We start from the raw sequence: 27,259 nt of genomic DNA, 5'->3' as shown, positions 1-27,259 counted from the left end.
CCACAGGGGGAAGTCCTCCAACCACTACCCAGTTCATTCAGTTAAAACCAGAGTGCTTACAGTGGCATCAAAGCCTTGTATGATCTGCCTGCATATAAACCCCTCTCCCACCATTGCTTTCACCCTCACTTTCTCTAACTTCATTTTCTACAACACCTCCTTCCAGACTACTCACCATAGGCACTGGCTTCCTGGCTATTTCTCAGGCACACCAAACATGACTAACGTAGTCTTTGCAAATTGCTAGTCTTTTTGGATGGATTGCTTTTGTTTATTTCTGTGCCTCACTGTCACTTCCTTCAGCTACTTGGTGAGACATGGCTTTCTCAGCAAGGCCTTCTTTGTTCGCTCTGTATAAAATGGCAAGTTTCTACACTCCTTCTCCCATACCCTTCACTTCCTATCACCTTTACCCTGCTTTTTCTCCACAGCTCTTACCTTCACTCCTTGCATAGCTCTTACCAGCATCTTCAGGACCGTAAATTTACTTTCTTGGCTTATTTGCTTCTTGACCCTTTCTTCATCCAATACGTCCTCCAGTTCCATTGAAGGTAGGAACTAGGTTTTCTTCATTGTTGTATGTATTCCCAGGGCAAGACCAGTGCCTTGTACATAGAAGATGCTTAATAGTATTTGCTGTATTGAGTAGCTTAAGAGTGGTTTGGAAGTCAGGTATAGATACGATATTTAAAGCCACAGGCATAGGGGAATGCTTTTAGGAGAAAGAATTTGGTGAGAAGAGGGCTTCTGAGACCATCTGAGGGACTCTAGCATTTAGAAGATGACTAAAGAAGGAGCAGACAGCAAAGGTGGTAAAAAAAGAGTGGCCAACAAAGTAGGAGAGAGTATGGTTTCAGAATTCAGTAAAAGGAGGCTCTTTGATTTTCATTCCATAACTAGGTTATTTTATTTTTTTTAAAGGCCCTGTACGAGTTGGCTTTCTCCAGCATCATTTTGCTTCATTCATTCTCTCCCTTTGTCTAACTACATCTATTCATTCCCATACCTCCCACCTTCTTTACCTGGCTGATTGCTCCTTCCTTACCTTTCAGATGTCTGCTTTAATGTCATTTCATAAGACAAATCTCACCTGAGTCCCTAGCCTACTTCACATTGTCCTGTAATACTCTACTACATAATCCTTTCTTTCTCTGATAACAGCACTTATCAGTTACTAGTTTTGTAATTTTTTCTTAGAATGATTATTTAATGTTTCTGTTTCCCTACTTGCCCTGTCAAACCTCCTTTAGGCCTTTTTAAGATTTACCACTGTACCCCTGCCTGCAGCACATAAGTAGGAGCTGCAGGAGTGAGTGAGTGCTCAGTGCAGAGTTCCGGACAACCCGGGTACGGTCCAAGAAACTGCTTTAACTTTCCTTCTCTGTTCTGATTTCAGCAACAGTAAATATCCTATCTAAAAATGGCAGGGATACATTGACATTCCTTAAGCTTCTCTTTTTAAACTTAGGTGCCTTGCTTATTCTATTCTTTGATTTCCCTGGAGTTTGAAACTGTCAGTAAGGCTTTATAATCAATTCTTCCTTTTTTCATTTTGGTTTACAATTTTAGTCTCCCACCTGTCTTCTTACATTAGGCTCAAGTTTAATGGATAAAATGTGCAGTCATCTGGAACATGACTGGATCTTAACTGAATATGACAGTTGGACCAAAATCTAATTTTTAATTTGAATGCAGGTTTTTGTTACTTTGTTCAGATTTAAGTTTACAGTGATGATATGTTCCTAATAATGTATCTGCTACAGTTGCTGAAAGTGATACTTTAACAATTGACTCTGGACCACTTACTAGTGAAGGGAAACCACTTTCATTGGATACAGACTCTGAAAAGGAACAAGGTATTTTTTAAATCACATTCTCAAATTAAACTTGGTCAACTTAACATTTTTTTCCTTGTAAAATTACATATGTGATAAATGAATAAAGAGAATTATAGCGGTGTCAGAGTTCTAAATTACTGAAACTGATTTTTGTTTTGGGGATTCTCTCAGAAATGAAGGAGGCTCAGCCTATCACAGCTGTAGCTCAGAGTTCAATTCTACTTCATCCTCAAGAAGAAGCATCCAGAATTAGAATGGCAGCAAGGCAGAAACAGGTAATCTGAAATTTTTTTTTTTGGAGGTTTCTTTCTTCTCCTAGGTTCTATAATTTTGTGTGATCAGTGAAATTTGTCTTACTGTCTGGCTGCTTTTGATACTGTTGTCTTGTCTTACTCATTCAGCTGATAGAAGATACTTCATCTCTGCTTATACTACTCATTTGGCCCTTACTGCATTCTGTTTTGTAATACTTTTGTTAAAGACAGAGATGGTCATTTTTGAAAATTCTACTTACTTTGCATCATTTCTGGTGCAGTGCTTTATACATAGTAAGTGCTCAATAAATGTTGAATTCAGCTACGCTTATAACCTCAAAAGTTTTTTTGAAAAATAATATTTCAGGGCGCCTGGGTGGCTCAGTGGGTTAAGCCTCTGCCTTTGGCTCAGGTCATGATCTCAGGGTCCTGGGATTGAGTCCCGCATCAGCCTCTCTGCTTGGCAGGGGGCCTGCTTCCTCCTCTCTCTGTCTCTCTGCCTACTTGTGATCTTTCCCTGTCAAATAAATAAATAAAATCTTAAAAAAAAATATTTCAGACCAAAATTATTAATTCAACCTCCTTAACTATAATTTGGTCCCATCTGCTTTAATACAAGATTTTTTTTTTAACACAGATTTCCTTGAAAGAGGCTAACTGTCACTAAGCTAGTTAGTTTATAGTGATAGTTTTTATGAAAATACAGCTGAAGAGTAAGAATTCTATAAACCAGGGACGCCTGGGTGGCTCAGTTGGTTGGGCGGCTGCCTTCGGCTCAGGTCATGATCCCAGCGTCCTGGGATCAAGTCCCATGTTGGGCTCCTTGCTTGGCGGGGAGCCTGCTTCTCCCTCTGCCTCTGCCTGCCACTCTGTCTGCCTGTGCTCGCTCTCGCTTCTCTCTCTATGACAAATAAATAAATAAAATCTTTAAAAAAAAAAAAAGAATTCTATAAACCAGTATTTCTTCTCAGATATCTTAGTTTTTCTAATTGGTATTCTAAAGCAGTATTGTCCAATAGAACTTTCTCTGGTTATGTGAATGTTCGATATCTGTGTCCCATTATGGTACCTCCTAGCCACAAGGGCTATTGATTACTTGAAATATTACTAGTACAGCTGAGTAATTGCACTTTCAGTTTTATTTAATTTTAATTCATTTAAATTTTAGGAGTCATATGTAGCTAGTGATTATTCTATTGATGGTATAGTTCTAGAGGTACTACAGAACTGTAAATGGTCTAAGTTCAGTGGCTCTTATGAGTGAGGGAAAGTAGGGAAGAAGCAGACAAGAACTCAGATGTAGCCACTCTTGCCTGATTAGGAATAGGCAAAATACCAGATTGAGACTTTTTTATTCTGAAAACAAGATCATTCTTAATTATCTGTAACAAAAATGTTCCTCTTCATAAAACTTACCATACATTCTTCATTCTACTTATTCAGTAAATATTTGTGTTATGTGTATTGTGGGGACTGAAGTAGGTGCTAGATTTAGCACAAAACCAGTCAGACTAGTCCCTGTCCTTATGAGGCTTGGAGCTCCTCTGACATGTTCTAATTACTTGGATGTGTGTGTGTGTGTGTGTGTGTGTAAAACACTAGAGTTTATGTGTCAGCCCTCTGCCATGGGCTTACCGTCTGTTTCACACCTCACATTCTGACCCAGAATGTTGCTCAGATGTTATTTGGCCCCCAGATAACTGCACCCCTTTATGGGTATGCCTAAGAAGTCAAATTAGTTGTGAGGCCTTGATATTTAATTTCTTTAGTCCTTTTTCTTACTGAGAACACTGCAGAGTTAAAGATGCGAGCACAGAATTTGGCTGAGCATCATTTGCTTCTTCTGTGGGGCTGGATCCTGAGTGATGAGCTGGGATTTACTGTGCTCCCATGTGCACCCACAGGAAGTAGGAACAGTTGATGGGTTTATTTTTTCCTTCCCCTTCTGCCTCTTTTTTCCTTTCCAGTCTTTTTCTCCTTTCCCCCTTTCCAACTTACCCTCTTCTTTCCTCTGGCAGTGGCAATAAAAATAACAGATAAAACATTACCACTTTCTTCTTGGTTAACTGGTACTCTTGGTGATGAGATCTGTTTCTTTTCAATGTAATTCATATAAACTTTTCTTTTATATGAGTTTGTTGTTAATAGATATTAGTTTTTTTGTTACTTAGATAATGGAAATAGAAGAGCAAAAGCAAAAGCAGTTGGAATTACTTGAACAAATTGAACGACAGAAGTTACGATTAGAAACTGATTGCTTCAGGGCTCAGCTGGAAGAAGAAAAGAGGAAAAGAACGCAACAGATTGGGGTAGGATGCAGGAAATCTCATCCCTACATGGATTCTTGGGGGATAAGAAAATATGAGTAGTCGTAGCATTCAGGAAAGTAGAATGCATTTCTAATTTTTATTTGGTAATTTTTTTCTTTTAACACTGTATGTATGTGCATATATAGATAGATAAAGATATATGTATATTTTCATCTTTCAGTTTTTAGAAGGTACCAGTATATGTGACCTTGATTTATAAGTAATATATATTTTGAGCTCTTGGACATGGTACTCAAGGAGAATGGTGGGTTACTTCATTTCTTAATAACAGAAATGCCAGTCTTTTTTTATGAAAAATAAAGCTATATGAAAGTTACATTGTAGAACTTCACTGTATATAAAATACTTTAGTACTTGTTTCTGGATTTGCCTTTTAATTAGTAGCTTTGTCTTTTATTAGGTTGGCACTGCTCCAGCGCCATGCACTGTAACTTATGATGAAGATAATCATAGGCAGATGATTCATAACTATCAACATCAGCTTTTACAGCAGAACAGGTATTCACTAGGGTACAATTTGTATGTGATATACTGTGTGGCTGCCTCTTCAGGATTTATTATTTGGTTTATATGAAGATCCAATCAGGATTCCCTTAGAACTACAGTATATAGGTTTCCCAAAGGTCAATATGAATGTTACTCTGTTTTCATCATGATAATGGCCATCCCTAAATTGCTCTTTGTTAAATTTAATGTGTAGATGAGAATATAGAGCATTTTTTTCATCAAGAAAGAATAATATTGGGCGCCTGGGTGGCTCAGTGGGTTAAGCCTCTGCCTTCGGCTCAGGTCATGATCCCCAGGTCCTGGGATCAAGTCCCACATCGGGCTTGCTGCTCAGCAGGGGGCCTGCTTCTCTCTCTGTCTCTCTCTCTCTGTCTGCCTCTCTGCCTACTTGTGATCTCTCTCTGTCAAATAATAAAATCTTAAAAAAAAAAAAAGAAAAGAAAGAATAATGTTTGTTTTTTTGTGTTTGTTTTAGGTTTCACAGACAGTCTGTTGAAACAGCCAGGAAACGATTACTTGAATATCAGACTATGTTAAAAGGAAAGTACTCATCTGGGTTAGCCACTTCACTGACATCTGATTCTGTTAAATCAGTACTACCACAGAATACTGAAAGACCCACTGTCATATCAGAGCATTGGGATCAAGGTCAGAGACCCAAGCTGAGTCCTAACAAATACCTGCCTGTGCCATCCATACAGAGCTCCAGATCAGAAGAAGATCCTTTTCAGATTCCAAGACAAAGTCTCTTTCCACAAAGACAGGTAGAAACAGACATGGTAATCAATTCAGATGTTTTAGCCAAGCAGTCTTTGGAATCAAAGGAACAGCCTAAGCAACTCTCACAGAGTGAAGTACAACAGAGAGGCTATAAATTGGTTCATAAAGATTCTCATACACTTCCAAAGCCTTTGTCACATGATAGGCTGCTAGTAATACAGGATCCTAAAGAAATAGCTGAAATATCTCGGGCAACAATTTCTCAAACTTTAGATCCCCAGCAGAGGTTCTCAGAGAACAAGGAAAGTATACCCTCCAAGCTAACTGAACGTTCTTCATTCCAACCAGCGGCAGCTGAGCATGCTTTTAGTTCTCTGCCTGCTACAGTTGAATCTGGAAAAATCCAGGAATCCTTTGTAGCCATGAACAAAAGTACAGTTTCTGTAAGCCCTTCTGTAATCAGCCACATGCAGGGTAAGTCTTTGCCAACCTCAGAAAATATCACAGCCCACCTGGGTAATTTGAAGGCTCTCCAAGAACAGTTAGACCTACAGAAGGAGGTTCTTCGGTCAAGACAGGAAGCTCAGGAACGATTGCTTTTGTACAAACAGAAAGAATTGGAAGGACAAACTGGCCTCTCTGTCTCCCTTCCATTAGTATCTCCGGATTCATTTGCTACACTGCCTTCTGCCAGAGCTGAATCGGGGAGAATCCAGGAATCTTCTCCAACCAGGGATGATACTGCAGTTCCCTTAGGCCATCTTGGGGTCCCACAACTTCCAGATAGGCTTTGGAGTTTTTCACAACCTGTCTTATCACAGCCAGATAATTTTAACTTTCTCCAAGAACAGTTTCATATTCAGAGGGACAGCCTTCAGGCTAGGCGAGAAGCCCAAGAAGTGTCATGTGTACATAAACAGAGTGAATTGGATGGAAGAATATGGTCTGAACAGACTGCACCCCCTTCTCTCCCTTCGCAGGTAGCTCAGCATACATTTACTTCACTGCCTTCTGCTGGCACTGGAAAGATCCAGCCACAGTATTCATCTGAGAGCGTGAAGGGTTTTCTCTCAAGCCAGTCTGAAAACCAGAAATCTCGGGATGGGTCTTTGAGTTTCCTACAGGAGTTCTTCCCTTTGCATGATAGTTTGCAGTTGCTCCGAGAACAGGTGACTATACAGAGCGATGCCCTTCAGGCCAGGCAGGAAGCCCAGGCAGAATTGCTTCTGCATAGACAGAGGGATTTGGGTGAGTCTGGGCAAATGGGTTCTTCACTTCCACCAGCAGCTGCTCCATGTTTAGTTGCTTCACAAGCTTCTGCTAAAACTGAGCCTAGGAGAATTCAGAACTTTGATTTATCTGAAAAGGAGAATGTTATTCCCTCCAGTCATCCGGTAATCCCAGCATTTCAGGATGGCCCTCGTAGTTTTCCACAGCATAACCTGCCACGGCAAGAAAATTTGACAGCACTCCAAGAACAGTCGCATACACACAGGGTAATGCTTGGCGCTGAACAAGAAACTCGGGAATTTGTACACAAACCACATGAATTAGAGAAAACGGTTTCTTCTGAACAGACTGGCACCTCTTTATCCCTGTCCCAGGTAGCTGAGTCTGAAAGATGCCAGGAGTTTATGCCAGGCAAGAGTGACGGTGTAGTTGCCTTAAGCTCTTCTACGATCCCGAGGTTTCAGGAAAGACGTCTGGGATTTTTACAACCTACATTACCTCTGCAAGATAACTTGGAGGAACACCAAGAATGGCTGGACACAGAGAAGGCGGCCCTTCATTTCAGCCAGAAAAGCCAAGGAAAGGTATCTTTGGAACAAACTGACTCCTCATTCAAGCCCCAGGTAGGGCAGCCTTCATTTACTTCGTTACCTTCTGCTGAGTCTGGTACAACCCAGGAGCGTCCTTCAACAGAGAGTGACAGCAAAAGTCTTTCAAGCCCTCTTCAGATCCCACAGTTGCAGGATAGGCTTTGGAGGATATCCCAGCTTATTCGGCCTCAGCAAGATAATTTGAAGGCGCTCGGGGAAAGGTTAGCTACACAGAGAGAAGCTATCATTCAGTCTAGACAGGAAGCTCAGGAAGAATTACTTCTGCACAAACAGAGTGAGTGGAAGCAAGGAAGATCTCCTGAGCATGTTGGCTCCTCTTTCTTCTCACCCCCTCTTGTACAGCATTCTCTTGCTTCATTACCTCTTAGTGAATCTGGGAGAACCCAAGAACCTTGTTCAACTACGAGTGATAATACAGCTTCAAGACATTCTGAGAAACCGGGATTGCCTGATAGGCTTTTCGGTTTATCACAGCCTGTTTTACCTAAACAAGATCACTTGATTGCACTTCAGCAAGAACACTTGCATGCACGAAGCAGTTCTCTTCCATGTGGCAAGAAAACCCAGAAACACTTGGTTTTGCCCAGACAATATGAATTTGAGGAGAAGTTACCTTCTGAGCATTTTGTCCAGCTTCCCCATGGTGATTTGAAAGTACTTCAGGAGCAGTTAGAAATACAAAGAAGAGCCATTCGATCTAGACAGGAAGTCCAAGAAGAATTACTTTTGCAAAGACTAAGTAAATTGGAGAAAAGGGTGTCCTCTGAGCAGATTAGCTCTTCATCGGTATCCCAGGTAGCACCGCCTGTTGCTGACTCTGAAAGAATCCAAAAGCCTCTTGCAACCAGAAGTGACCGTACTGTTGCCTCAAGTCACTCTGAGATCTCAGCATCCCAGGATAGACTTCCGAGTCCATCACTGCCTGTTCTGCCTTCGCAGGGTATTTTGGCAGCACGGTTGGACTTCGAGAGGGAAGTGGTGCATTCTAATGAGAAGGGCCAGGAGGAACTGTTAAACAACCAAACAAAATCGACTGCAAGTGAATCTTCCGAGCATCCTATTCCCTCTTTGTTTTTACCCACAGAAAAAAAGCATCCATTTATTCCACTCCCTTTTGCTGAAGTTAAATCTAAAAACCATGGTGAATTGTATTCATCTAAGAATGAACAGGCAGCTCCCTCAAGCAATTCCATGACCCCCAGACTTCAAGATAGACTTTTGTGTTTTTCACAACCTGTCTTAACTCTGCAAGATAACCTAGGACTTCAGAAGCAGCTGGATCTACAAAAGAAAGTTCTGCATTATAGCCAAAAAGCCCAAGAAGAATTGCTTGTACAGAGACAGACAACACTGCAGCAGCAGGTACAGAAACATCAAGAGACTTTGAGAGATTTCTTTAAACATAGTCAGGTATGTATGAAACTTGAATACCTAGAAATTAAATCGGTGGAGGTAACCCGACTCAGACAAGCTAGAAATTTTTTTAAATTTCGGGCCTAAATAAATTCTGTTACTGAGAATAAACGGTTTGACCTTAACTGCTTTAGTTTTCTACCTTAAACAATGTAGAAATTAAAACACTAAAGTTTATTCTACCTTGCATGGTGTTCATAAGGTTAATAGTTGTTTGAAGCCCAGCTGATTTCAGCATTAGTTTGACATAGCCAAATGCAAACACCGTTAAAAACTCAGGTTGTTGGGGCGCCTGGGTGGCTCAGTGGGTTAAGCCGCTGCCTTCGGCTCAGGTCATGATCCCAGGTCCTGGGTTCAAGCCCCACATCGGGCTTTCTGCTCAGCAGGGAGCCTGCTTCCTCCTCTCTCTCTGCCTGCCTCTCTGCCTACTTGTGATTTCTCTCTGTCAAATAAATAAATAAAATCTTTAAAAAAAAAAAAAAAAAAACTCAGGTTGTTATTTGAAGTTTTATTATAAAGGGCTTTGAGCTTGCCCTAAGATTAAATTGCAAGGGCAAGTGCATGGCTCAGTTGGTTAAGCATCTGCGTTCAGCTCAGGTCATGATCCCAGGGTCCTGGGTTCGAGTCCCCTGTCGGCTCCCTGTTCAGTGGGGAGTCTGCTCCCACTGCCCCTCCCTCCCATTTGTGAACTCTCTCTCTCTCAAAAAAATAAATCTTTTTTTTTTTTAATTTAAATTGCAAAATAATTAGAATTTATTCTATGCAGATAGCAAGTCTTGTGCTTTCTGTATAGCACTTTGTTGACATTTGTATTTGAATCAAAATTAGTACCACCTTTTTCCTTAAGTGACAGTATCACCGTCTGTTCTAAAACTGACTTGATTTTAGGTTGATAGGCAGTTAGATCTGTTCTTACTGAATTGGTGAGAAGACTCTGGCAGGGTCATGTTGACATTCGTAGTTTCTCTGTAGGGAGAGGAGTGCATTCTCCTGAATATGAATCTATCCATTTTATTTTATTTTTGTTATTTTTTTAAATATTTTATTTATTTGACAAATAGGCAGAGAGGCAGGCAGAGTGGGGGGGGGAAGCAGGCTCCCTGTTGACCAGAGAGCACGATGCAGGGCTCTATCCCAGCACCCTGGGATCATGACCTGAGCTGAAGGCAGAGGCTTAACCCACTGAGCCACCCAGGTACCTCTATCCATTTTATTTTAAAAAGCCACTTCCTGAATCTATGATTTAGCCTAAATAGAATTCTATAAATCCTTTAACATTCAAGAGAAGCTCGAGTTGGGTTCATGAGAACTTGAGTTATAGGGATTTCCTGGTCATTTTAAGGAAGAGGTAATGGGGAAAGAAAATTAGGGAGGAGTACCAAAGTGTAATGTCTTACTGGAAGATACACTGGAGGCTAAATTTTTAAGTTCAAGCCCTGTGAAAGGTGCTTTTCAGTGGAAGTCTCACCTTTTCTGTATTTTAGAGGCATATCGCATTTTTAAAAATCTCTGAAGTTGTAATATTGTGATTGATGGAACTATTCGGTTGAGGTTCTAATTTAAGAAGGGAGATGCGCATCTGGTGAATTCTTCACGTGATCCCTCATCTTGTGTCATCCCCACCCTCAATTGCCCACTTTTTCAGATAAGTAAGCCCACAGCTGAAGGTGATACAGAAGCTCAGAAGCTCAGAGAGTGGCTTCCTGTTCTCCAAGACCTAGCAAGGGCCGATCAGGAAGGCATCAGTTCTGCGAATAGGAGCAACTCTGGTGATAATCAGCTGCTTTCAGAAGAGAGTGGTGCCAAGCAAAGTGGTACGATAACTCCCATTTTTTTTTTTATTGTGACTATCCTGATTATTCTTTGCTTTCACCTCCAGCAACCTGCTGGCTGAAGGAAAGTTTGTAGTATGTTAACAGATTGGTACTATGCTCAACTTTGTCACTGACTTGATAGGTGAGCATCTGGACAAAGAACTGGGCAGGAGATCCTCAAAGCCACCTGTAGCAAAAGTGAAATGTGGATTGGACTTGAACCAGCATGAACTCAGTGCTATACCAGAGGTAGAGTCACCAGCAAGTGGCAGAACATCTTTACTAGGTAATATGGTTTGATAAAACAAGATTTTTTTAATAGTTTGCCAGTTTTCTACATTTTTTCACAATGCTGAATTTTTTGTCTTGAAGAAACAATCTGTGAGTTTTGGTGAAAAGAAAATAATGGTTTACATAAACAGTATTTAGAATTTGGACTTGAATGTGGCATTAGGTAACTAGTTTTTTCTCATATGTAGTGAAAATCTTTTTACTGTAGGCAAAAATTCTTCAGTATCCTCTGCTTCTGACAATCTTGCTTCCTTTCATGTCTGCCTTCTAAACCTGTTTCTTTAGGAGTAACTCTATTTTCTTTTCTTCTTGGCTGCTTTCCTTTTCTTTCTTTCTTTTTTTTTTTTTAAGATTTATTTATTTATTTATTTAACAGCGACAGAGAGAGACACAGACAGAGATCACAAGTAGGCAGAGAGGCAGGCAGAGAGAGGGGGGAGCAGACTCCCTGCCGAGCAGAGAGCCCGATGCAGGGCTTGATCCCAGGACCCTGAAATCATGACCTTAGCCAAAGGCAGAGGCTTAACCCACTGAGCCACCCACATGCCCCACTTGGTTGCTTTTCTACTTCAGTACCTTCACTGCTGTTTTCTTATATTTTTGTAGGATAATTATTGCTTAAAATCCTGGTTTTAAGGACAGTTACAAGTATATTTCTTCTCTGTACTTCTTCCTAGATGTAGTTATTTAGGAAAAGTGCTCCCTGCGATCTTTAGTAAATAGCCCTATTTGAATTTCATAATTATTTTTAAAATTCAGGCTCAAATGATCAAACTTATCAAAGCACATCTTTTTTTAAGGGGGAAGATTGGCTTTGTCACTTGAAAAGTACATAGAGTATAATATTAACAACTACTTTGGTCTTAAGCCATAAAATATTGTACCTTTGTTTCTGACTTGAAAGAATTAAGGAAGGTAGAGATTCAGAGTAGCTCTTAAGAATCAGTCCCCTTGGGGTGCCTGGGTGGCTCAGTGGGTTAAGCCTCTGCCTTCGGCTCAGGTCATGATCTCAAGGTCCTGGGATCAAGTCCGGCATCAGGCTCTCTGCTTAGCAGGGACCCTCCTTCCTCCTCTCTCTCTCTCTGCCTGCCTCTCTGCCTGCTTGGTCTCTCTCTGTCAAATAAATAAATAAAATCTTTTAAATTAAAAAAAAATCAGTCCCCTTTCTGCTTCCTTATTGTGTCTTATGGAAGTTGTAACAATGACTTTATTTATTCCTTGGCTTTGAAAGATTCTCTCTCTTTTGCTGTCTTTGGCAAACCACAGCTATCTGGGAATTAGTGCTTTCCCTAATTTAGAATGCGCCCTGGGAAGTTCTCACCATTGACTCCCATGTTTTTGTTTGTTTGTTTGTTTGTTTGTTTGTTTTATTCCTGTGATTTAATGGGTCATGTTTGAGATTGTAAAAATGTCATCTTGGCAAAAAGGGAAAACTATATAGCATATAGCTCACCCTTCACCACCACCTCCTTATCCTTCAGCCTTCTCTTTTCAGGGACAAGTACTTAGATGTAAATCTTGATACTGCCCTTGTCTTTCTCTCTCCAACACCCAACAAAAATCACCAGTTCTCAGTTCTCCTTGTTCAGCTCTGGTATCTGTCCACTTGTTCCCACTCCCACTCCTGAATGCAGCCTATCATTTCTTCTTGAGTGGCTACTATAGCTTCCCAAGTCTCCCTGTTTCCAGCCTCGCTGAACTCTAATTTTCCCATGGTACATTCTGAGTAATCTCTCTCTGCATCTCTGTGTTTGAAACTCCACTGGGCTTCTGTTCAATTGGAGGAGTAAGTCTAATTTGAGTCTGAGTCTCCAGCTTCACCTGCCAGGCCCTTCCTGATCTTGCTCCTCCCTTCAGGATAGGGCTGATAAAGGGCCCCTTCGCTGGTAAACTGGGCCTGAACTATCAAGCTCCCCTCTCTTGGGCCTTTGGAACTTTTATCCTAGCCTTTATCATACTTCTTGGGTAATACTTTTAGTTAAAATACCACAAGCAGGGGGACCTGGGTGGCTCAGTGGGTTGGGCCTCTGCCTTCGGCTTAGGTCATGATCTCAGGGTCCTGGGATCGAGCCCTGCATCGGGATTTCTGCTCAACAGGGAGCCTGCTTCCCCCTCTCTCTCTGCCTGCCTCTCTGCCTACTTGTATTCTCTCTTTCTCTGTCAAATAAATAGATAAAATCTTTTTTAAAAATACTACAGGCAAATGGTTTTAAAACGCAAATAGAGGGGCGCCTGGGTGGCTCAGTGGGTTGGAGCCTCTGCTTTCGGCTCGGGTCATGATCCCAGGGTCCTGGGATCGAGCCCCGCATCGGGCTCTCTGCTCAGCAGGGAATCCTGCTTCCTCCTATCTTCCTGCCTCTCTGTCTACTTGTGATCTCTGTCTGTCAAATAAATAAAATCTTTAAAAAAAAATAGTGCTAAAAGTTTATAACATGAAACCGCATTTTTTCGTGCCCCTACCTACCACTTACCCTTTAACCTTACCAGAGGCAGCCACTTTTTAAGTCTTTTATGAGTTTCTTCTTATATTTACCACATGACTTCGCAATGAATTTTAGGAAAAATTAAGCTAAATTACTGTTATGCTTATGTATAAATGTTTTTCACTGCCAAGGTAATTAGTGTTTGAAAACTTTCTTGTATCGTTTCCTTTTTTTAATTTGCTTGAAGTTTCTGTTGCATATCTGTCTTCTAACACTAATACTTCTATCACATACCTCTAATAGAAGGTGAGATCACACCAGTTTCTCTGTGAAACACCTTCCACTTGAAAGTTGGGGGAGCTCTGTCATGTGATCTTAATAAGGGTGTTACTCCTTCCAAATAGGACAAGAATTGGCTCTTGGGGAGTTGAAAAAGTCTTACTCTCTTTATGTACCAAAGTACAGGTGTACATAAAAAGATAAACAGTGTATCTGTAGTTATTAAAATTTCATGGCAGTAGGAGGCATGTAGAACAAAAGATAATGGCTACAGACTCCTTGGGCAGGCGATGACAAGTCATGTTGAGAGAGACTCATCCATATTGATCTTCCAGTTTCTTCTGTAGCTCATTTCTTCTGCTTTTGGTTTTTCTTTCTGGAAGAATTTTCTTAATTTTTTTCTAACTTATCAATTTTCATTTTGACCATCAAATTGCAGTTTCTAAAGTTTGCTCTCTTTCTGGTTCTGTTTTGTTTTTCTTTTTTCATAGCATCCTGCTGTTATCTCACGGGTGCAATGTATTACCTGCTTTGAATGTATATAGTGTTTTGTTTGTTCGGGTTGCTGTATTTTCTCAGTTTGTCTGAATTCTTCTGTTCCTTTTCATTTGTTTCTCATTTTTTAGAGGCGTTTCTCTAATGTCTTGCATATTTGAGTCGGATGCTGAAGGCTAATTAGAAACTATAAGCAGGGGCCTTGTTACCTGCTGAACTTCATTAGAAAAGGGGGTTTCTCACCGGGTACCCTCAATTTAGTATCTGGAGTTCTTTTCCTTAAGGCAGTTCAGAGTCTAATTTATTTAAGGTCCTCCAATCTTGAAACAAGTCTGGCTGTTGCTATCGTGGAGCCAGATGCGGGGGCATCTGCGTTGAGGTGCGCACTGGAATACCCCCAATTACCTTATGGCATTCTCACTGCTTTCCACCGCTGCTTCCTTTTGGCACCAAGCCCTGTTTTCAGAGTGTATTGGATTCAGTTTCTCCAGAGAATAAACCTTTAGTCTTCTGTGGGGATGATGCTGAGGGACAGGGATCCTAGGAGATGGGATGGATCTATTCCAAGTAGATATTTCTAAACATTCTCCCTGTCTTCTGTTCCCTGGTGACACTTCCCTTATGTAATATTTGGTGCCTTGAATTGCCAAGTGATTCTACGGTTGTGCACAGTAGATTAGCTTCTGCTTTGGGGTATCTCCCATTCTTCTGTTTCTTTACTTGTCTGTTATTTTTGTATCAAAGTATAACATTTAGAGAAGTACACAAATCCTATGTGTTTATTTCAGTGATTACCACTGTAATAGCCACCCCTTGGTAGCCACCACTCTTGTGTCCTCCCAATTACAGTCTCTCTGTTTCTCCAGAGTAAACCTCTACTTTGATTTCTTATACCACAGACTAGCTGTGGCTGTTTTTGACTTTATGACCACAGACTGCATCTTACAATACTATTAATGGTTAAATTCTCCAGGCATTTTTTTTCTGTGAGTGATTAGTCAATCCTGAAGTATTATTTAATGTTAGAAGTGGGACTGTCATTAAAAAGTTAGTAAAATCTGGGACGCCTGGGTGGCTCAGTTGGTTAAGCAGCTGCCTTCGGCTCAGGTCATGATCCCAGCGTCCTGGGATCGAGTCCCACATCGGGCTCCTTGCTCATCGGGGAGCCTGCTTCTCTCTCTGCCTCTGCCTGCCATTCTGTCTGCCCGTGCTTGCTCTGTCTCCCTCTCTCTCTCTGACAAATAAATAAATAAAATCTTAAAAAAAAAAAAAAAGTTAGTAAAATCAGGGGCGCTGGGTGGCTCAGTGGGTTAAGCCTCTGCCTTCGGCTCAGGTCATGATCCCAAGATCCTGGGATCGAGCCCTGCATCAGGCTCTCTGCTCAGTGGGGAGCTTCCTCCCCCCCCACCCTCACCCCCGCCTGCCTCTCTGCCTACTTGTGATCTCTGTCTGTCAAATAAATAAATAAAATCTTTAAAAAAAAAAGTAAAATCAAAGTGAAATAATTTAAAGGCCTGTGTGAAAGATAAGTGGTTATTTTCTTGCTACGTAGATCTTTGCCTTAATCTAAATTGCCATTTTTGTTTTAACTACTAACTCTAAAAATGTAAGTGAAAATCTAATGAGTCCATCTTTTCTTCCTTCCAGGTAAACCAGATTTTTATCAAGACAGGGACCCCCTAAGGGTCTCAATAAGCCGAGAACAAAGTTTCTTTGGGAGCCAACTGAACTGTGATGCATTTGGTTGTCTTTACCCCATTGCCCAGGAATACGTTTGTAATGATGACTCCAAGGAGGCAGGTGAGAGATAAAGAATAGGCAGTGGAATTGCTGTGCACAGGGGTGTGTGTACAAAGATATTTAGTGGTACTTTGTAATGAGAAATGGTGAATAACTTTAGTGACTGTTGGTAATAAAATCATTATGGTGCATCTGGACTTGTTAAATGAAGGGGGTAAAACCTGTCTTTATGCATTGAAAAATGTCCGGAATGATAATCACCAAAGTGTTGGTATAGGTTCACCTTTGTTGGAGGCTAGGTTTCACTTTCTGTTTTATATATTCATGTATTATAGGTTCTTATTATCTTTTTTACAAAAAGCATGTATTATTTCTTTGCACAAAAAGCTGAATGAGGGAGTAAAGTTTATTTAGAGAATAGTAATTTTGCCTTTAAATTATTTTTCTAAATAAATGCCAATAGGAAGTATATGAGGGTATGAGGTTTTCACCGCTGGCAACCTCTACAGATTTTGTATTTAAGCCTATTTGTAACAGTCCATATTTAATTTAATATTATTAAATATTATCTTTAAAATATTCTGTGGCATTCTAAATGACATGCTTTATCTTTAAAATATTTGGAAAAGAGGGTTACAAGGAAAAAACTTTAAATCACTTAATCCTGCCTTCCAAACACAACTAGCATTAATTTTTTTTTTTTTTCACTTTTGAATTTCTGCAAGTACCTAACAAACTGTTTCCTGTGTAATACTGTTTACCCTACAAAGCATAGTTCTGGTTCATTCTACTGTATTTAGTTCCAAAGTATCTTTTAAGCAATAACCTTTTCTAACCAGATGTCTTTTTATTTTAGCTGTCACTATAGTTTAATAGAATGAGAGACAAGAAAGAGCCAACAATTTAAAATGAAACTGTTACCATTCTTTTAGATTTAGCCAGTGGACTAAATTTAGCCAGTGGACACCTGTTGGTGTCCTCTGGTCAGAGAGGACCAGGAACTTACCTGTAGTTGAACAGAGCTGAGTGTCCTGACTTGTTGCAGTGAGGTAGAATGCCCACAACAGGGAACTGGGAGGTGTCTCAGTACAGGTATTAGAAAGGACTTAACTGTCTATAAGATTTGGGCTTGAATAAGGTGATTTGGGGGAGGCTTCAAGGAAATGGGGCTCTGCTTATGAGTATTGGATGTTATCAGGAAGCAGGGGCAGTTCCATTATTGGAATTACCCAGGAGGCGGGAATAATGGAGTGAGGCTTACGAAAGCTGTAACTAGTGAAGGAGAAGCAGTTACTCATATTTAAAAAAAAAAAAAAGGGCGCCTGGGTGCCTCAGTGGGTCAAGCCGCTGCCTTTGGCTCAGGTCATGATCTCAGAGTCCTGGGATCGAGCCCCGCATCAGGCTCTCTGCTCGGCAGGGAGCCTGCTTCCTCCTCTCTCTCTGCCTGCCTCTCTGCCTGCTTGTGATCTCTCTATCAAATAAATAAATAAAAATCTTTAAAAAAAAAGAAAACAAGAAATTAAAACATCAAAGTGTAATAAGTGGTTGCTTATGACTGGTAGGAAAAGGATGAATTTTCCGTCTTTATAACTTTTGGTGCTTTCTAAAATCATAATGAGCACGTACTGCTTTTATTATAAATCATCATTCTCGACACGTCTGGATGGCTCAGTCAGTTAAATGTCTGACTCTTGGTTTCGGCTCAGGTCATGATCTCAGGGTCATGGGATCAAGCCCTGCATTGGGCTCCGTGCTCAGCACAGCGTCTGCTAGGGATTCTTTCTCCTCTCTCTCTCTCAAATGAATAATCTTTTTAAAAATTTTTCTCAATTATATTTGACATATTAAAGATATATAAATCACACTTTTTGTCTCACTTAATTCAGGCAAAGATAAGGAGATGCTTGGTCATTTTTGTGGTTTGGATAATACTCTGGTTTTGTCTGTGTTTAGCTGTGAGTACTGGTTGCCTGATTTTTGTCTTGATCCATCATATGCACAGAGCAGCCTTTCCTGTTGGTATTCTGTGAAATTGTTCACATTTAACAGAACACTAAGGCCTCTCTGATTGTGCCAGGGCAGCTCCTGGTTCCCAGGGACTGCTTTTCTCTTCCTCATTCATATTGTTTCTGTTTTAGAAAAGAATGAGTCAGCTTTGTTACTTCTCTGTTCCCTCCCTTCCTCTTTATTCACGTCCTCATCACTCAGCCTGAATTCTTAGTAGCTTTATGACGGGATCACTAACTTCCAAGTTCTGTGCCCTTTGCTTTTGTTGGAAGGTGGGAAATGGTGCTTTGCTTCGGAAGAAAAACAGGAAATTCTTGTGTGTCATGGGAAGACGACTCTGTTCAAGGCATTGCTTTCATGATGCTACTTCTCCTTTTCAGTAATGCGTCCCTTGTATCAGTGAGTCCTTTCCAAACCAGTGATCCTCGTTTCTCTTCCAGCTCTTTCAGGGCCCTCTGTACTGAATTCTGCAACATTTCTCCAAAAGAAAGCACCTTGTTCCTTTCTTACTTTTATTTTCTACCTCTTATTCTACCCAAATCTTCTCCCTGGGGGAATCTTCTTGGTATGTTACAGGTAACAGTATAGTTATATGATTATGAATTGGTAAGCCCCAGATTAACTTATCTCCCCAACTAGCTTTTGAAATGAGGTGCCTAGGAAAAAATAACAACTTACTATAAAATTTCACCATATCTTAGTTTCTCTACTGAAAATTTTACTGTGTTTAGAAAAACCCAAGTAACAATTTATTGGTCATATCAGTTAGGTCAAAATAATACATTTCAATGTGTGTGTCCTAGGTCTTTGAGAAAATATTTCTTACAAAAACGTTTAAGAAACATAAAAAAAAAAAAAAAAAAGAAACATACTTTTAGTGTGTATGATATCTCTTAATAAAATCATGGTGATAATGAGACACAATTTTAATCTATATATTTGGTGGCACAGTTTTAATCTTATTCTGTTTCAGAGCCACAGATAACTATACACTTTGACCAGCTTTCCCATAAATGTTGACTGTTGGAGTAAGAGAAAAATAAACTCAGAATAGCTGAATTCTTGAGTGAGGCCAAATAATTTTTATATATTATATTTTTTATATGCATTTTTCTCAACTTTGAGATCATACTGTATTAATGATTGAATATTCTTGCTTCACTTAATAACAAAAGCATTTCCCAGCATACTGGTAATTTTCTTTCCGTAGAATATAAGTACAGTTTTCCAGGGAAAAGCATATTATGCTGACTAGGAAATGTTTTTCATGAATAATAAAATGAATGTTTTTGTTTCTTTTTGGTCTAAGACAATTCTACAAAGCAAAATATGAAAGAAAACTGTAGGAAAATAGAAATGATATCCTCTGGTGCTAAGAATTTGACTTGTAATAATCTAAACTACCCCCCTCTGCCCCTAATTTCAGTCAAGGTCAAGGAGGCTATGGCTGAGAATCATGCCGTGGAGGAAGAACAGACATATCTGAGTCCAACTATGAAGCCGGATAATGTTAGTAGTGTCTTAATGTGTCCTCCATTGTTAGAGCTGTTTGGTTTCATGTTGTCTTTTAGTTTATAGAAGTTGTGAAATACTGAAGTCTGTGTTCTCTGAGATCTGCTCTTACTGAAGTGGATCAATGATGAAAATAGCCAAATCTGAGCATCAGAAGACCTTCCAGTCTACCTGATGCATGATCTCTCTAGTTCTGAGAAGCAAAAGTAACTTAGAACAATAAGGGCTTATGTCTGGAGGGGTGTGTGTGTGTGTGTAAAGGTGACCGAGTATAACGGAGGACTTGATAGATGGGTGTGTGTGTGTGTGTGTGTGTGTGTGTGTATGTGTATGAGACTAATGAGTTCTGAGCAATGATGAAAAGGTTTTACTGCTGACCTTTACAACTATGATGGTTTCTACACTTGATCTGAGCTCAGAATTGATAACTGCTAATGTCACTGATTTGGGTTTTTTTCTAGCTGTTACTTCCTACATTGTGGTCTTACATTCCTCTTCATTTTTAGGCTGAAACAGAAGAGATTTATCATGAGCCATTATCATCAGTAACTGTTTCTACTGGGAGCTTTTTAAGTTATGAAAACACAGATCTGAGCCTTACAGATCCAGGTAATAAAGTCAGAATGTTTGTAAATAAACTGAAAGACCAGCATCAGTCGAGGTCAGTACAGTGGTGAGAGCAAACACTGAGAGCTTGTCCCAATGTGCTGAGAGGGATTGTTTCTTTAAATCTCAGTAATAAACTGTTTGTGCCTGAGAGGATAATGGGCAGTATGATACTCTAAACATTATTGGGAGTTCCAGACCTGCATACCCACAGGGATGCTCTTTGGTTCTCCAGTATTTTCAGAATTATCTGCTCTTGTCACATTTTCCCATTCAGTGGGAGCCTGAGCAGATTTCTTAATTGCTCGGATCCTCATCAGTGCATATTGCTGTGCTTCTCTCCCAGAACTTGTCTCTCAGGAAGTGCCCAGCCACTAAGTATTTTCATTAAACTCAATTTTTAGGGTCATTTTCAGAGCTGGACCCAAGGGAACAAGAATCTACCACTGGTAAAGAAGAGGAAAGAGATATTTTAAGTTCTGTACTTCCCTCATCACAAGTTCATTATCAAAGGCAGGACTCTCGGGAAGTTCATCAACCTCTGTTGCCTGCAGTGGAAAAGTTTACAGCTGGTAAGACACACATGCAGCAGATGAGAGGCAAGCACAGAAATGAAGCAAATTTGATGACTGAAAAAAACAGACTTGAGGATAAAATTATTTTGAACGCTTTTATATAACCTTTCATCCTTTTAGTTTTAAGGAATGATGGTTTGAGCTTCATGTCTTTATGGCCTGCTGCGGCAGTTCTGATGCAATACATGGAAAACGGCATTTAGTGAGAGGAGATCTGGAATGAGTTAGACTGAAGAACATGTAGCGGAGATGAACGGATCTTCCTTTACCATTGCAAAGTTAGCTTAACAGCTGAGGCAGTATTGCCAATATTGAGAATAAGATCAGACCTCGAGTCCCTAGTTTGATCGTTTCTTAGCTGGGAGACAATAAACACATTGCTTACTCCTTCATCTTCTGTTAAAAAGGAGATGTTGGAGGGCGCCTGGGTGGCTCAGTGGGTTAAGCCACTGCCTTCGGCTCAGGTCATGATCTCAGGGTCCTGGGATCGAGTCCCGAATCGGGCTCTCTGCTCAGCAGGGAGCCTGCTCCCTCCTCTCTCTCCGCCTGCCTCTCTCTCTACTTGTGATCTCTCTCTGTCAAATAAATAAATAAAATCTTAAAAAAAAAAAAAAAAAAGATGTTGGAGATTAAATGAGATAACACACATGAAGTACAATGCCAGGCCCATAGTAACACCCTGTACAGGAACTTTTCTTCTTTTTTTAAATCACAGATACTAAAATAAGTGAGAATAACCAGCACTTAATACCAAAGCAGTGATCATAGTGGCTTCTTCTAATTAATGTCAAAAGACTTTGGAGCTAGTGAAAATGAAAACTTGGTCAAAGGTTTTGGCCATTGAGAGTATCCTCATTTTTTGTATGTGGGACATAATGATAGGACTTAATTTGAAAGCGTCTGCTGCTGGAGCACCTCGGTGGCTCAGTGGGTTAAAGCCTCTGCCTTCGGCTCAGGTCATGATCCCAGGGTCCTGGGATCGAACCCCGCGTCGGGCTCTCTGCTTGGCAGAGAGCCTGCTTCCCCCTGTCTCTCTGCCTACTTGTGACCCCCCTCTCTCTCTCTGTCAAATAAATAAAAAACATCTTTAAAAAAAAAAAATGAAAGCATCTGCTGACAATGAAAAAAATGGAATTATTTTCATTAAATTGCAGTTACCTAAAATTAAATTTTATCTTTTTTCTCAAAATTACAACAGTTGACCTTGACTTTCCGGAATTGGAGCACACTTTTCCAAATTTGCATCGTCAGCTATTTAAACCCTTAGAACCACATCCAGATTTTGATATATCATCATATTCTGGGATTTCTCAAGACAGCAGAGACTTTTTCCAGGTACATTAATGTCGGTGCTTCATTGCTGTGAATTTCCAAAAACAAGAACAAAAAAAAAAGAACAGTAGTTCCTCACCTTGCTGCCGATTAGGATCACATGGAAAGCTTTTAAAAATCCCAGTGTCCTGGGGCGCCTGGGTGGCTCAGTGGGTTAAGCCGCTGCCTTCGGCTCGGGTCATGATCCCAGTTCCTGGGTTTGAGCCCCACATCGGGCTTTCTGCTCAGCAGGGAGCCTGCTTCCTCCTCTCTCTCTGCCTGCCTCTCTGCTTACTTGTGATTTCTCTCTGTCAAATAAATAAATAAAATCTTTAAAAAAAAAAAAAAAATCCCAGTGTCCAGGCTGTACCCAGACCAATTAAATCAGAGTCCCTAGGCGTGCTTAGATTATCAGAAACTTTTTTTGGGCTCCCCAAGTGATTCTGATGTAGAACCAAGATTGAAAACAAGCTGTACTAGAATTTTGTCCTGTCAGCCTTATCTCTAGCTAATGAGTACCATGCATAAAATGCTCAAGAATATTTTTATGGTTTGTGTTTTTTTATTACTAATTTTATAAAATTTAAAGCCTCTTCCTATATAGTAAAGCAGCTGAGATTTGAACCTCGGTCTTTCTGCTCCCATACCCTGACATCCCAGGCTGTCCTACATAATAGTTCCTGCCTTTGAAAATGATCTCATTGTATTCTAAACTATGGTTAATTTGCAGTTTTCTAATAATTTTTGTCAAAGTCTCTTTCATATTAACTGAAATGGAAGAATTGGGTTTAAGTAAAGTAATAGTGTGAAAGTAAAGTGGTAATTAAGGCAGAGTAGTATCATAGGAACATGACTATTAATCCAGTTGGTAATACAAAATCCGTATTTCAGCCTTAACCCGTTGTTTTCCATCAGAACTCAGATTCTTCATGTGAAAGCCACCACACTAATGCCGCACCCAGAAGCACAGTTTCCTTTACAGCACTGAAAACCAGCCTGAATTCTTCTAACACGAGCCCAAACCAGCAGCTGGACCCTCCTTTGGCTCATGCCGCTGCTCAGATATTTGCCACAGAAAAGACTGAAGGTATGATTAAGTTAAAAAATACTTTTGCTTTATTTATACCCATTATACCCATTTTCCTTGGAAATTGTGCCTAGCACCTCTTGGTCACTCCTGTCCTCACCCATTTCCAGTGTCACAGCTTCTGTTTCTCTGTGTATTCATTTCAATAACAGAATAATGATCAGTTTGCATTTTTACAGTTCTGAACTTGATAAAAGTGCTGCTCAACCCTTAGAGTTAAGTTTTAAGTATTCTTCTAAAACTTCTTGTACAAACTTTATATATACACACACATACATATTTTTATTTGAGATACACATGTACATTTTAGTCTAAGTTCTGTCATTAAAATCAGTATTCTCTCTTAGGGAAGAGTCCTCATGTCTAATAACCATATTTTATTAGGCTAGGAGAAAATACATGGTGGGAGCAGAATTATTTGAAAATCACTCTGACCATCCTTTTAGTTTTCTATTCATGTAATCTGACTTCATTATTTACAATTTAGTCAGACTATTAGAGATTGTATCTGTATCCAGGTTTTACAACATGTAATTATGGTTAACTTATTTCTTTCAGGATCTGAACAATCTTTTCAACAGCTTCTGCCGGAATTTTCTTCACAGGAGGGGAGCCAACATATTGATCTACCAAGTATTTTTAGCATTGAAGCAAGAGATTCTTCCCAAGGCATGGAAAATCAGAACTATTCTGAACAGATTGAAATGCAAAATAAGAAAAAAAGTGTTCATTTCCACCTCTGTGTAGGAAATTTACAGAGTTCAGTCTTCAGTTCCTCTGATGAGGCTAATGTATTTCATCCCTTAAGTCTACAGTATAGCACACCGTGTGGGTCTACCTCTAGTGAGTGCTCAACAAAAGCCCAACCCGAAGGCAGAAAAGAAAGACTGGGCTTTGAAGAACTATCAGAAAGAGGACTTGATGGAGATAAAAATGAAAGCCTTGGGGTTTTAAATATAAATTCACATGCGGAGGAAATGGATTCCCAATCCTGTGTCAGAACAGTGGAAAGGGGAACTTCAGTTGAGGCACCATATTCTAATGAGAATGAAAAGTATTTTAAGAATTCCACTAAGACAGAAACTCCAAAAATCCCAGGAAACCTTTCTCACCTAGCAGAGTCAGAGCTCTTTTTAAGTTCTGGATCATTACAGAGCTCTATTCCAGTGTGGGTAAGTGAAGTGTTGTATGTAAATAAATTCATTTCCACAAGTCTTTTGAAACCAAATTCAAGAGAAGCAACTGAGATTCTTGCTGATATTCCTGAGATAGTCAATCTCGTAATCATTGGAAATCTCCAACAAAAGGTCTGCTCCCAGTTGACACATCCTTTTTCCGATGGCTTGACCTGTGCTTCAGCCTCTTTGATCTGCTTGTTCAACTCCAGTCACCTGAATATGGTTTTCACTTTCTAGTAGTTTGTTCTTTTACCGATAAACATAGATTAGAAATTATACTGACATCAAGAGTGACATCCGGGCCACATTTTGTGTTTTATTTTGCGGCTTTCAGGTGGTTTTGTGTTTGTTTTGCAAATTCTTGTTCAGTAATTAAAGATACTTCCTCTAAAAATGTGGTTTGGCAGCAGTGGCCTCCATCTGGCTGCACCCCACCAGCTACTGATCCCTTTTGATAGAGGACGCCCTCAGGTTCTACACAGCTCCCAGTCAACCTGCATTTGTACTATCTGCTTAGCCCCATAATAAGCATTTGGGCTTACAACCCTTGCAATAGCTACTTTGAGACAATTATTATTTTGCCCATCCCCAAAGTCCTACGTATTTCTAAAAGTGGGTCAGGGGTGGGGGAAGGCACCACTGTGGTCTTCATGGACCACCGTTGTTCTTCCTCTGTAACGTAGATTATTTTTGTATTTTTAATGTTTTAAGCATATGGTTTCCTTTTGAATTTTATTGCACAGGAGACAGAGTCTGGCCATGGTATAATTGAAGAACCAGAGCTTACATTAGTAAGCACCAGTGATAGCAGTATTGCTGAAATGGATCTTGCAAATCTAACACTAGAAGAAAAGAAAGGAAATGAGGCAAAAAGCAGTTCTCAGGTAAACTTCATAGCTCCCTTTAATATGAATACACCTCATTAATAGAGCAACACAACAAACTGAGAGTAAGGCAACAGGTCTTTTAAATAGTTTCTGCATGATATTTTTTTACATTAGAATTGTTTGCAAACTAATTTCCTTCCCCTTTCTGGGTGCAAATGCACTCAACTACACAGTGAACAGGGAGAGGTTACTTGTTCACACAGTGAACAAGCAACTGACAGCAGACAGGAAGAGAGACCAGCTCTCAAACTGCCCGATAGCATTGTGTTGTGCCATTTAATAGTCCTAAAGACATTCATCTTATGATGCTATAGTTTTCATTAGGACCCGGAATTACTGGAACTCAGGAATGAACTGATTCAGTGAAATATTTTGTTCCAAAAAAGGCAGTGGAGCTCTAGAGGATAGGTAAAAATCAGACCCGAGGGGGATACAAAATGAGTGCTATTACCTTATAAGTTTATTTTGTGCGGGTCAGTCCCAAAGGAAAATCGAAGATATATTTCAAGTTATAAAACACAAAAATGGGTTTTAAGTTCTGTTTGCTGCAGGTTCTTTATAGTTTTCTCCACTGCAAGCAAACCATTCCTCCTGGCCCACTTCACTGCTTAGGAGATAGTCATTGGAGGGAATTGTGCCACAAATTTAATTCTAGTTAATTAAAAAGGACTCTAGGTTATGGTAGATGAATTCATTGATCACAGAACTGCAGCCTGGAAACAGAAAATCTAAGTCCCAACCCACCAACTGTTTGATGCAGTGTTTTAATTTACCCTCTTACAGAGAAGTCCCAGATTCTCTATAGTACTGTGGCAGGACTTTTCTTATGGCCTGATACTATATTAGATTACTTATCTAAAAAATGGCTGCAAACCTAGGACTTTTTGCTGTGGTTACTGATAAGGGTAATTTGGGGAAGCAGGAGACAAGTAGAGCGGATGCAGAAGTGGTTTGGAAGAACCTGACAGGAATTGGGGTGGGGAGAAGGGGAGCTTTTGGCTAGAGTAGGCTGGTCAGATAAAACATTTTAATAGGAATAAAGTCTTTTTTTTTAACTTCCCTTCCCAGAAAACTTAGTCTTATGAGAACCAGCACAAAGGAAGAATAGAAGCTAAGTTTAGCTTAGAATAGAAGCTAAGTTTATGGGACATAGATTCCTATACTGCATTTAAGGATTAGAGTAAGGCATTGCTGCCTACCTCCCCCCAAAACCACATCTGTCTACCTGAGGAAACCAGGGGTTTAGAGATTGTTAAAGGTTTTAGAATCTATGCTTGTGATACTGTTCAGAGATGAAGCTGTAAATTCATCTATAATTTCTTTTTTCCTTTTTTTTGCAATTAGGTGAGTGAATTTCTACCTTTTGTATCAGTAACAGAAACCTCGGATTATCCAGATGTATCTGAACACGGCACGGAGGAGCGCATGATTGTGTCTGCAGGTAGGCCCTTAAGCATCTGAAATGGTTAGTGTTACCCAAGGGGCCAGCAGAGTTCCCCATTCAATTCCAATAGTCACACTGCCCCACAATCTTGTACACTACTTCCACAATATAAAAAGCTTCATTTTTTTTTTTTTTTTTTTTAAACAGAAACCCCTCCAAAGATTATAGCTCTACCTGGGAGCTTACAAGAAGCATTTATAAAGAGGAAAAAATCATTTATAGAAAGATCCTCCCAGAGACAGAAAGAAATAAAGAATAAAATTCGTATTCCTGAAAATTCTCAAATCAAAATAGCTAAGGAGAAACCTACAGGTATGTTCCACATAATCTGCATCAGCTCTCACAGAGAATGAAGCATTGTAATATTTGCCAAGTCACTTGTTCTCTGCTCAGACTCATCTGTGAATCGCCTGAAGGGTGTGCATAAAGTTAAGGTTAGAGTGTCACTTCCTGAAGACAGAAAGACTGCACAAGCCCTCATGCATCAAAGGACCCTAAGGTATAGGTGGTGTGTGTGTGTGTGTGTGTGAGAATAGGAATTCACATTCCATCCTTAGATCTGCGTATACATTTCTTACAGATCATACAATCAATTAGCTGAAGTCAAACAGCAAAGGGAAGAGAAAGCAAAGCAAGATGCATACGCCCAAAACAGAGCAAGGGCTAAAGAATTTCATAAGGTGAGCTAGGCTCCCTACAATTTTTCT

The 27,259-nt window shown here is 40.0% G+C and overlaps 1 protein-coding gene and 2 non-coding genes across 8 annotated transcripts in view; all 3 read left to right on the top strand.

The window, feature by feature from the left end:
- CEP295 (centrosomal protein 295) overlaps nucleotides 1-27,259 on the top strand; it is a 54,894-nt gene that overhangs the window by 27,447 nt on the left and 188 nt on the right. For 3 of the 6 annotated variants that reach the window (XM_047692059.1, XM_047692058.1, XM_047692062.1), the window contains 19 exons: nucleotides 1,764-1,856; nucleotides 2,010-2,113; nucleotides 4,264-4,401; nucleotides 4,823-4,920; nucleotides 5,405-8,900; nucleotides 10,549-10,717; nucleotides 10,860-11,003; nucleotides 15,853-16,005; nucleotides 19,379-19,461; nucleotides 19,971-20,073; nucleotides 20,475-20,642; nucleotides 21,844-21,980; nucleotides 22,872-23,043; nucleotides 23,602-24,215; nucleotides 24,965-25,105; nucleotides 26,453-26,549; nucleotides 26,700-26,864; nucleotides 26,946-27,051; nucleotides 27,133-27,232. In XM_047692059.1, coding sequence (XP_047548015.1) covers nucleotides 1,764-1,856; nucleotides 2,010-2,113; nucleotides 4,264-4,401; nucleotides 4,823-4,920; nucleotides 5,405-8,900; nucleotides 10,549-10,717; nucleotides 10,860-11,003; nucleotides 15,853-16,005; nucleotides 19,379-19,461; nucleotides 19,971-20,073; nucleotides 20,475-20,642; nucleotides 21,844-21,980; nucleotides 22,872-23,043; nucleotides 23,602-24,215; nucleotides 24,965-25,105; nucleotides 26,453-26,549; nucleotides 26,700-26,864; nucleotides 26,946-27,051; nucleotides 27,133-27,232 — 6,281 coding nt within the window. Of the gene's footprint in view, nucleotides 1-1,763; nucleotides 1,857-2,009; nucleotides 2,114-4,263; nucleotides 4,402-4,822; nucleotides 4,921-5,404; nucleotides 8,901-10,548; nucleotides 10,718-10,859; nucleotides 11,004-15,852; nucleotides 16,006-19,378; nucleotides 19,462-19,970; nucleotides 20,074-20,474; nucleotides 20,643-21,843; nucleotides 21,981-22,871; nucleotides 23,044-23,601; nucleotides 24,216-24,964; nucleotides 25,106-26,452; nucleotides 26,550-26,699; nucleotides 26,865-26,945; nucleotides 27,052-27,109; nucleotides 27,233-27,259 lie in introns of those variants that run through there. The other 3 variants (XR_007120983.1, XM_047692060.1, XM_047692061.1) reach the window with 3 other exon arrangements.
- LOC125080299 (small nucleolar RNA U2-19) lies at nucleotides 19,584-19,663 on the top strand. Its single transcript, XR_007121321.1, has one exon. It is a non-coding gene; the product is annotated as a small nucleolar RNA U2-19 (small nucleolar RNA).
- Nucleotides 19,813-19,882, top strand: LOC125080298 (small nucleolar RNA U2-30). Its single transcript, XR_007121320.1, has one exon. It is a non-coding gene; the product is annotated as a small nucleolar RNA U2-30 (small nucleolar RNA).

This window comes from Lutra lutra, chromosome 10, assembly GCF_902655055.1.
Source record: "Lutra lutra chromosome 10, mLutLut1.2, whole genome shotgun sequence".
NCBI classification, from domain to species: Eukaryota; Metazoa; Chordata; class Mammalia; order Carnivora; family Mustelidae; genus Lutra; species Lutra lutra.
The sequence above is the reverse complement of the archived record's forward strand: the minus strand, read 5'-3'. Positions and strand labels throughout refer to the sequence as shown.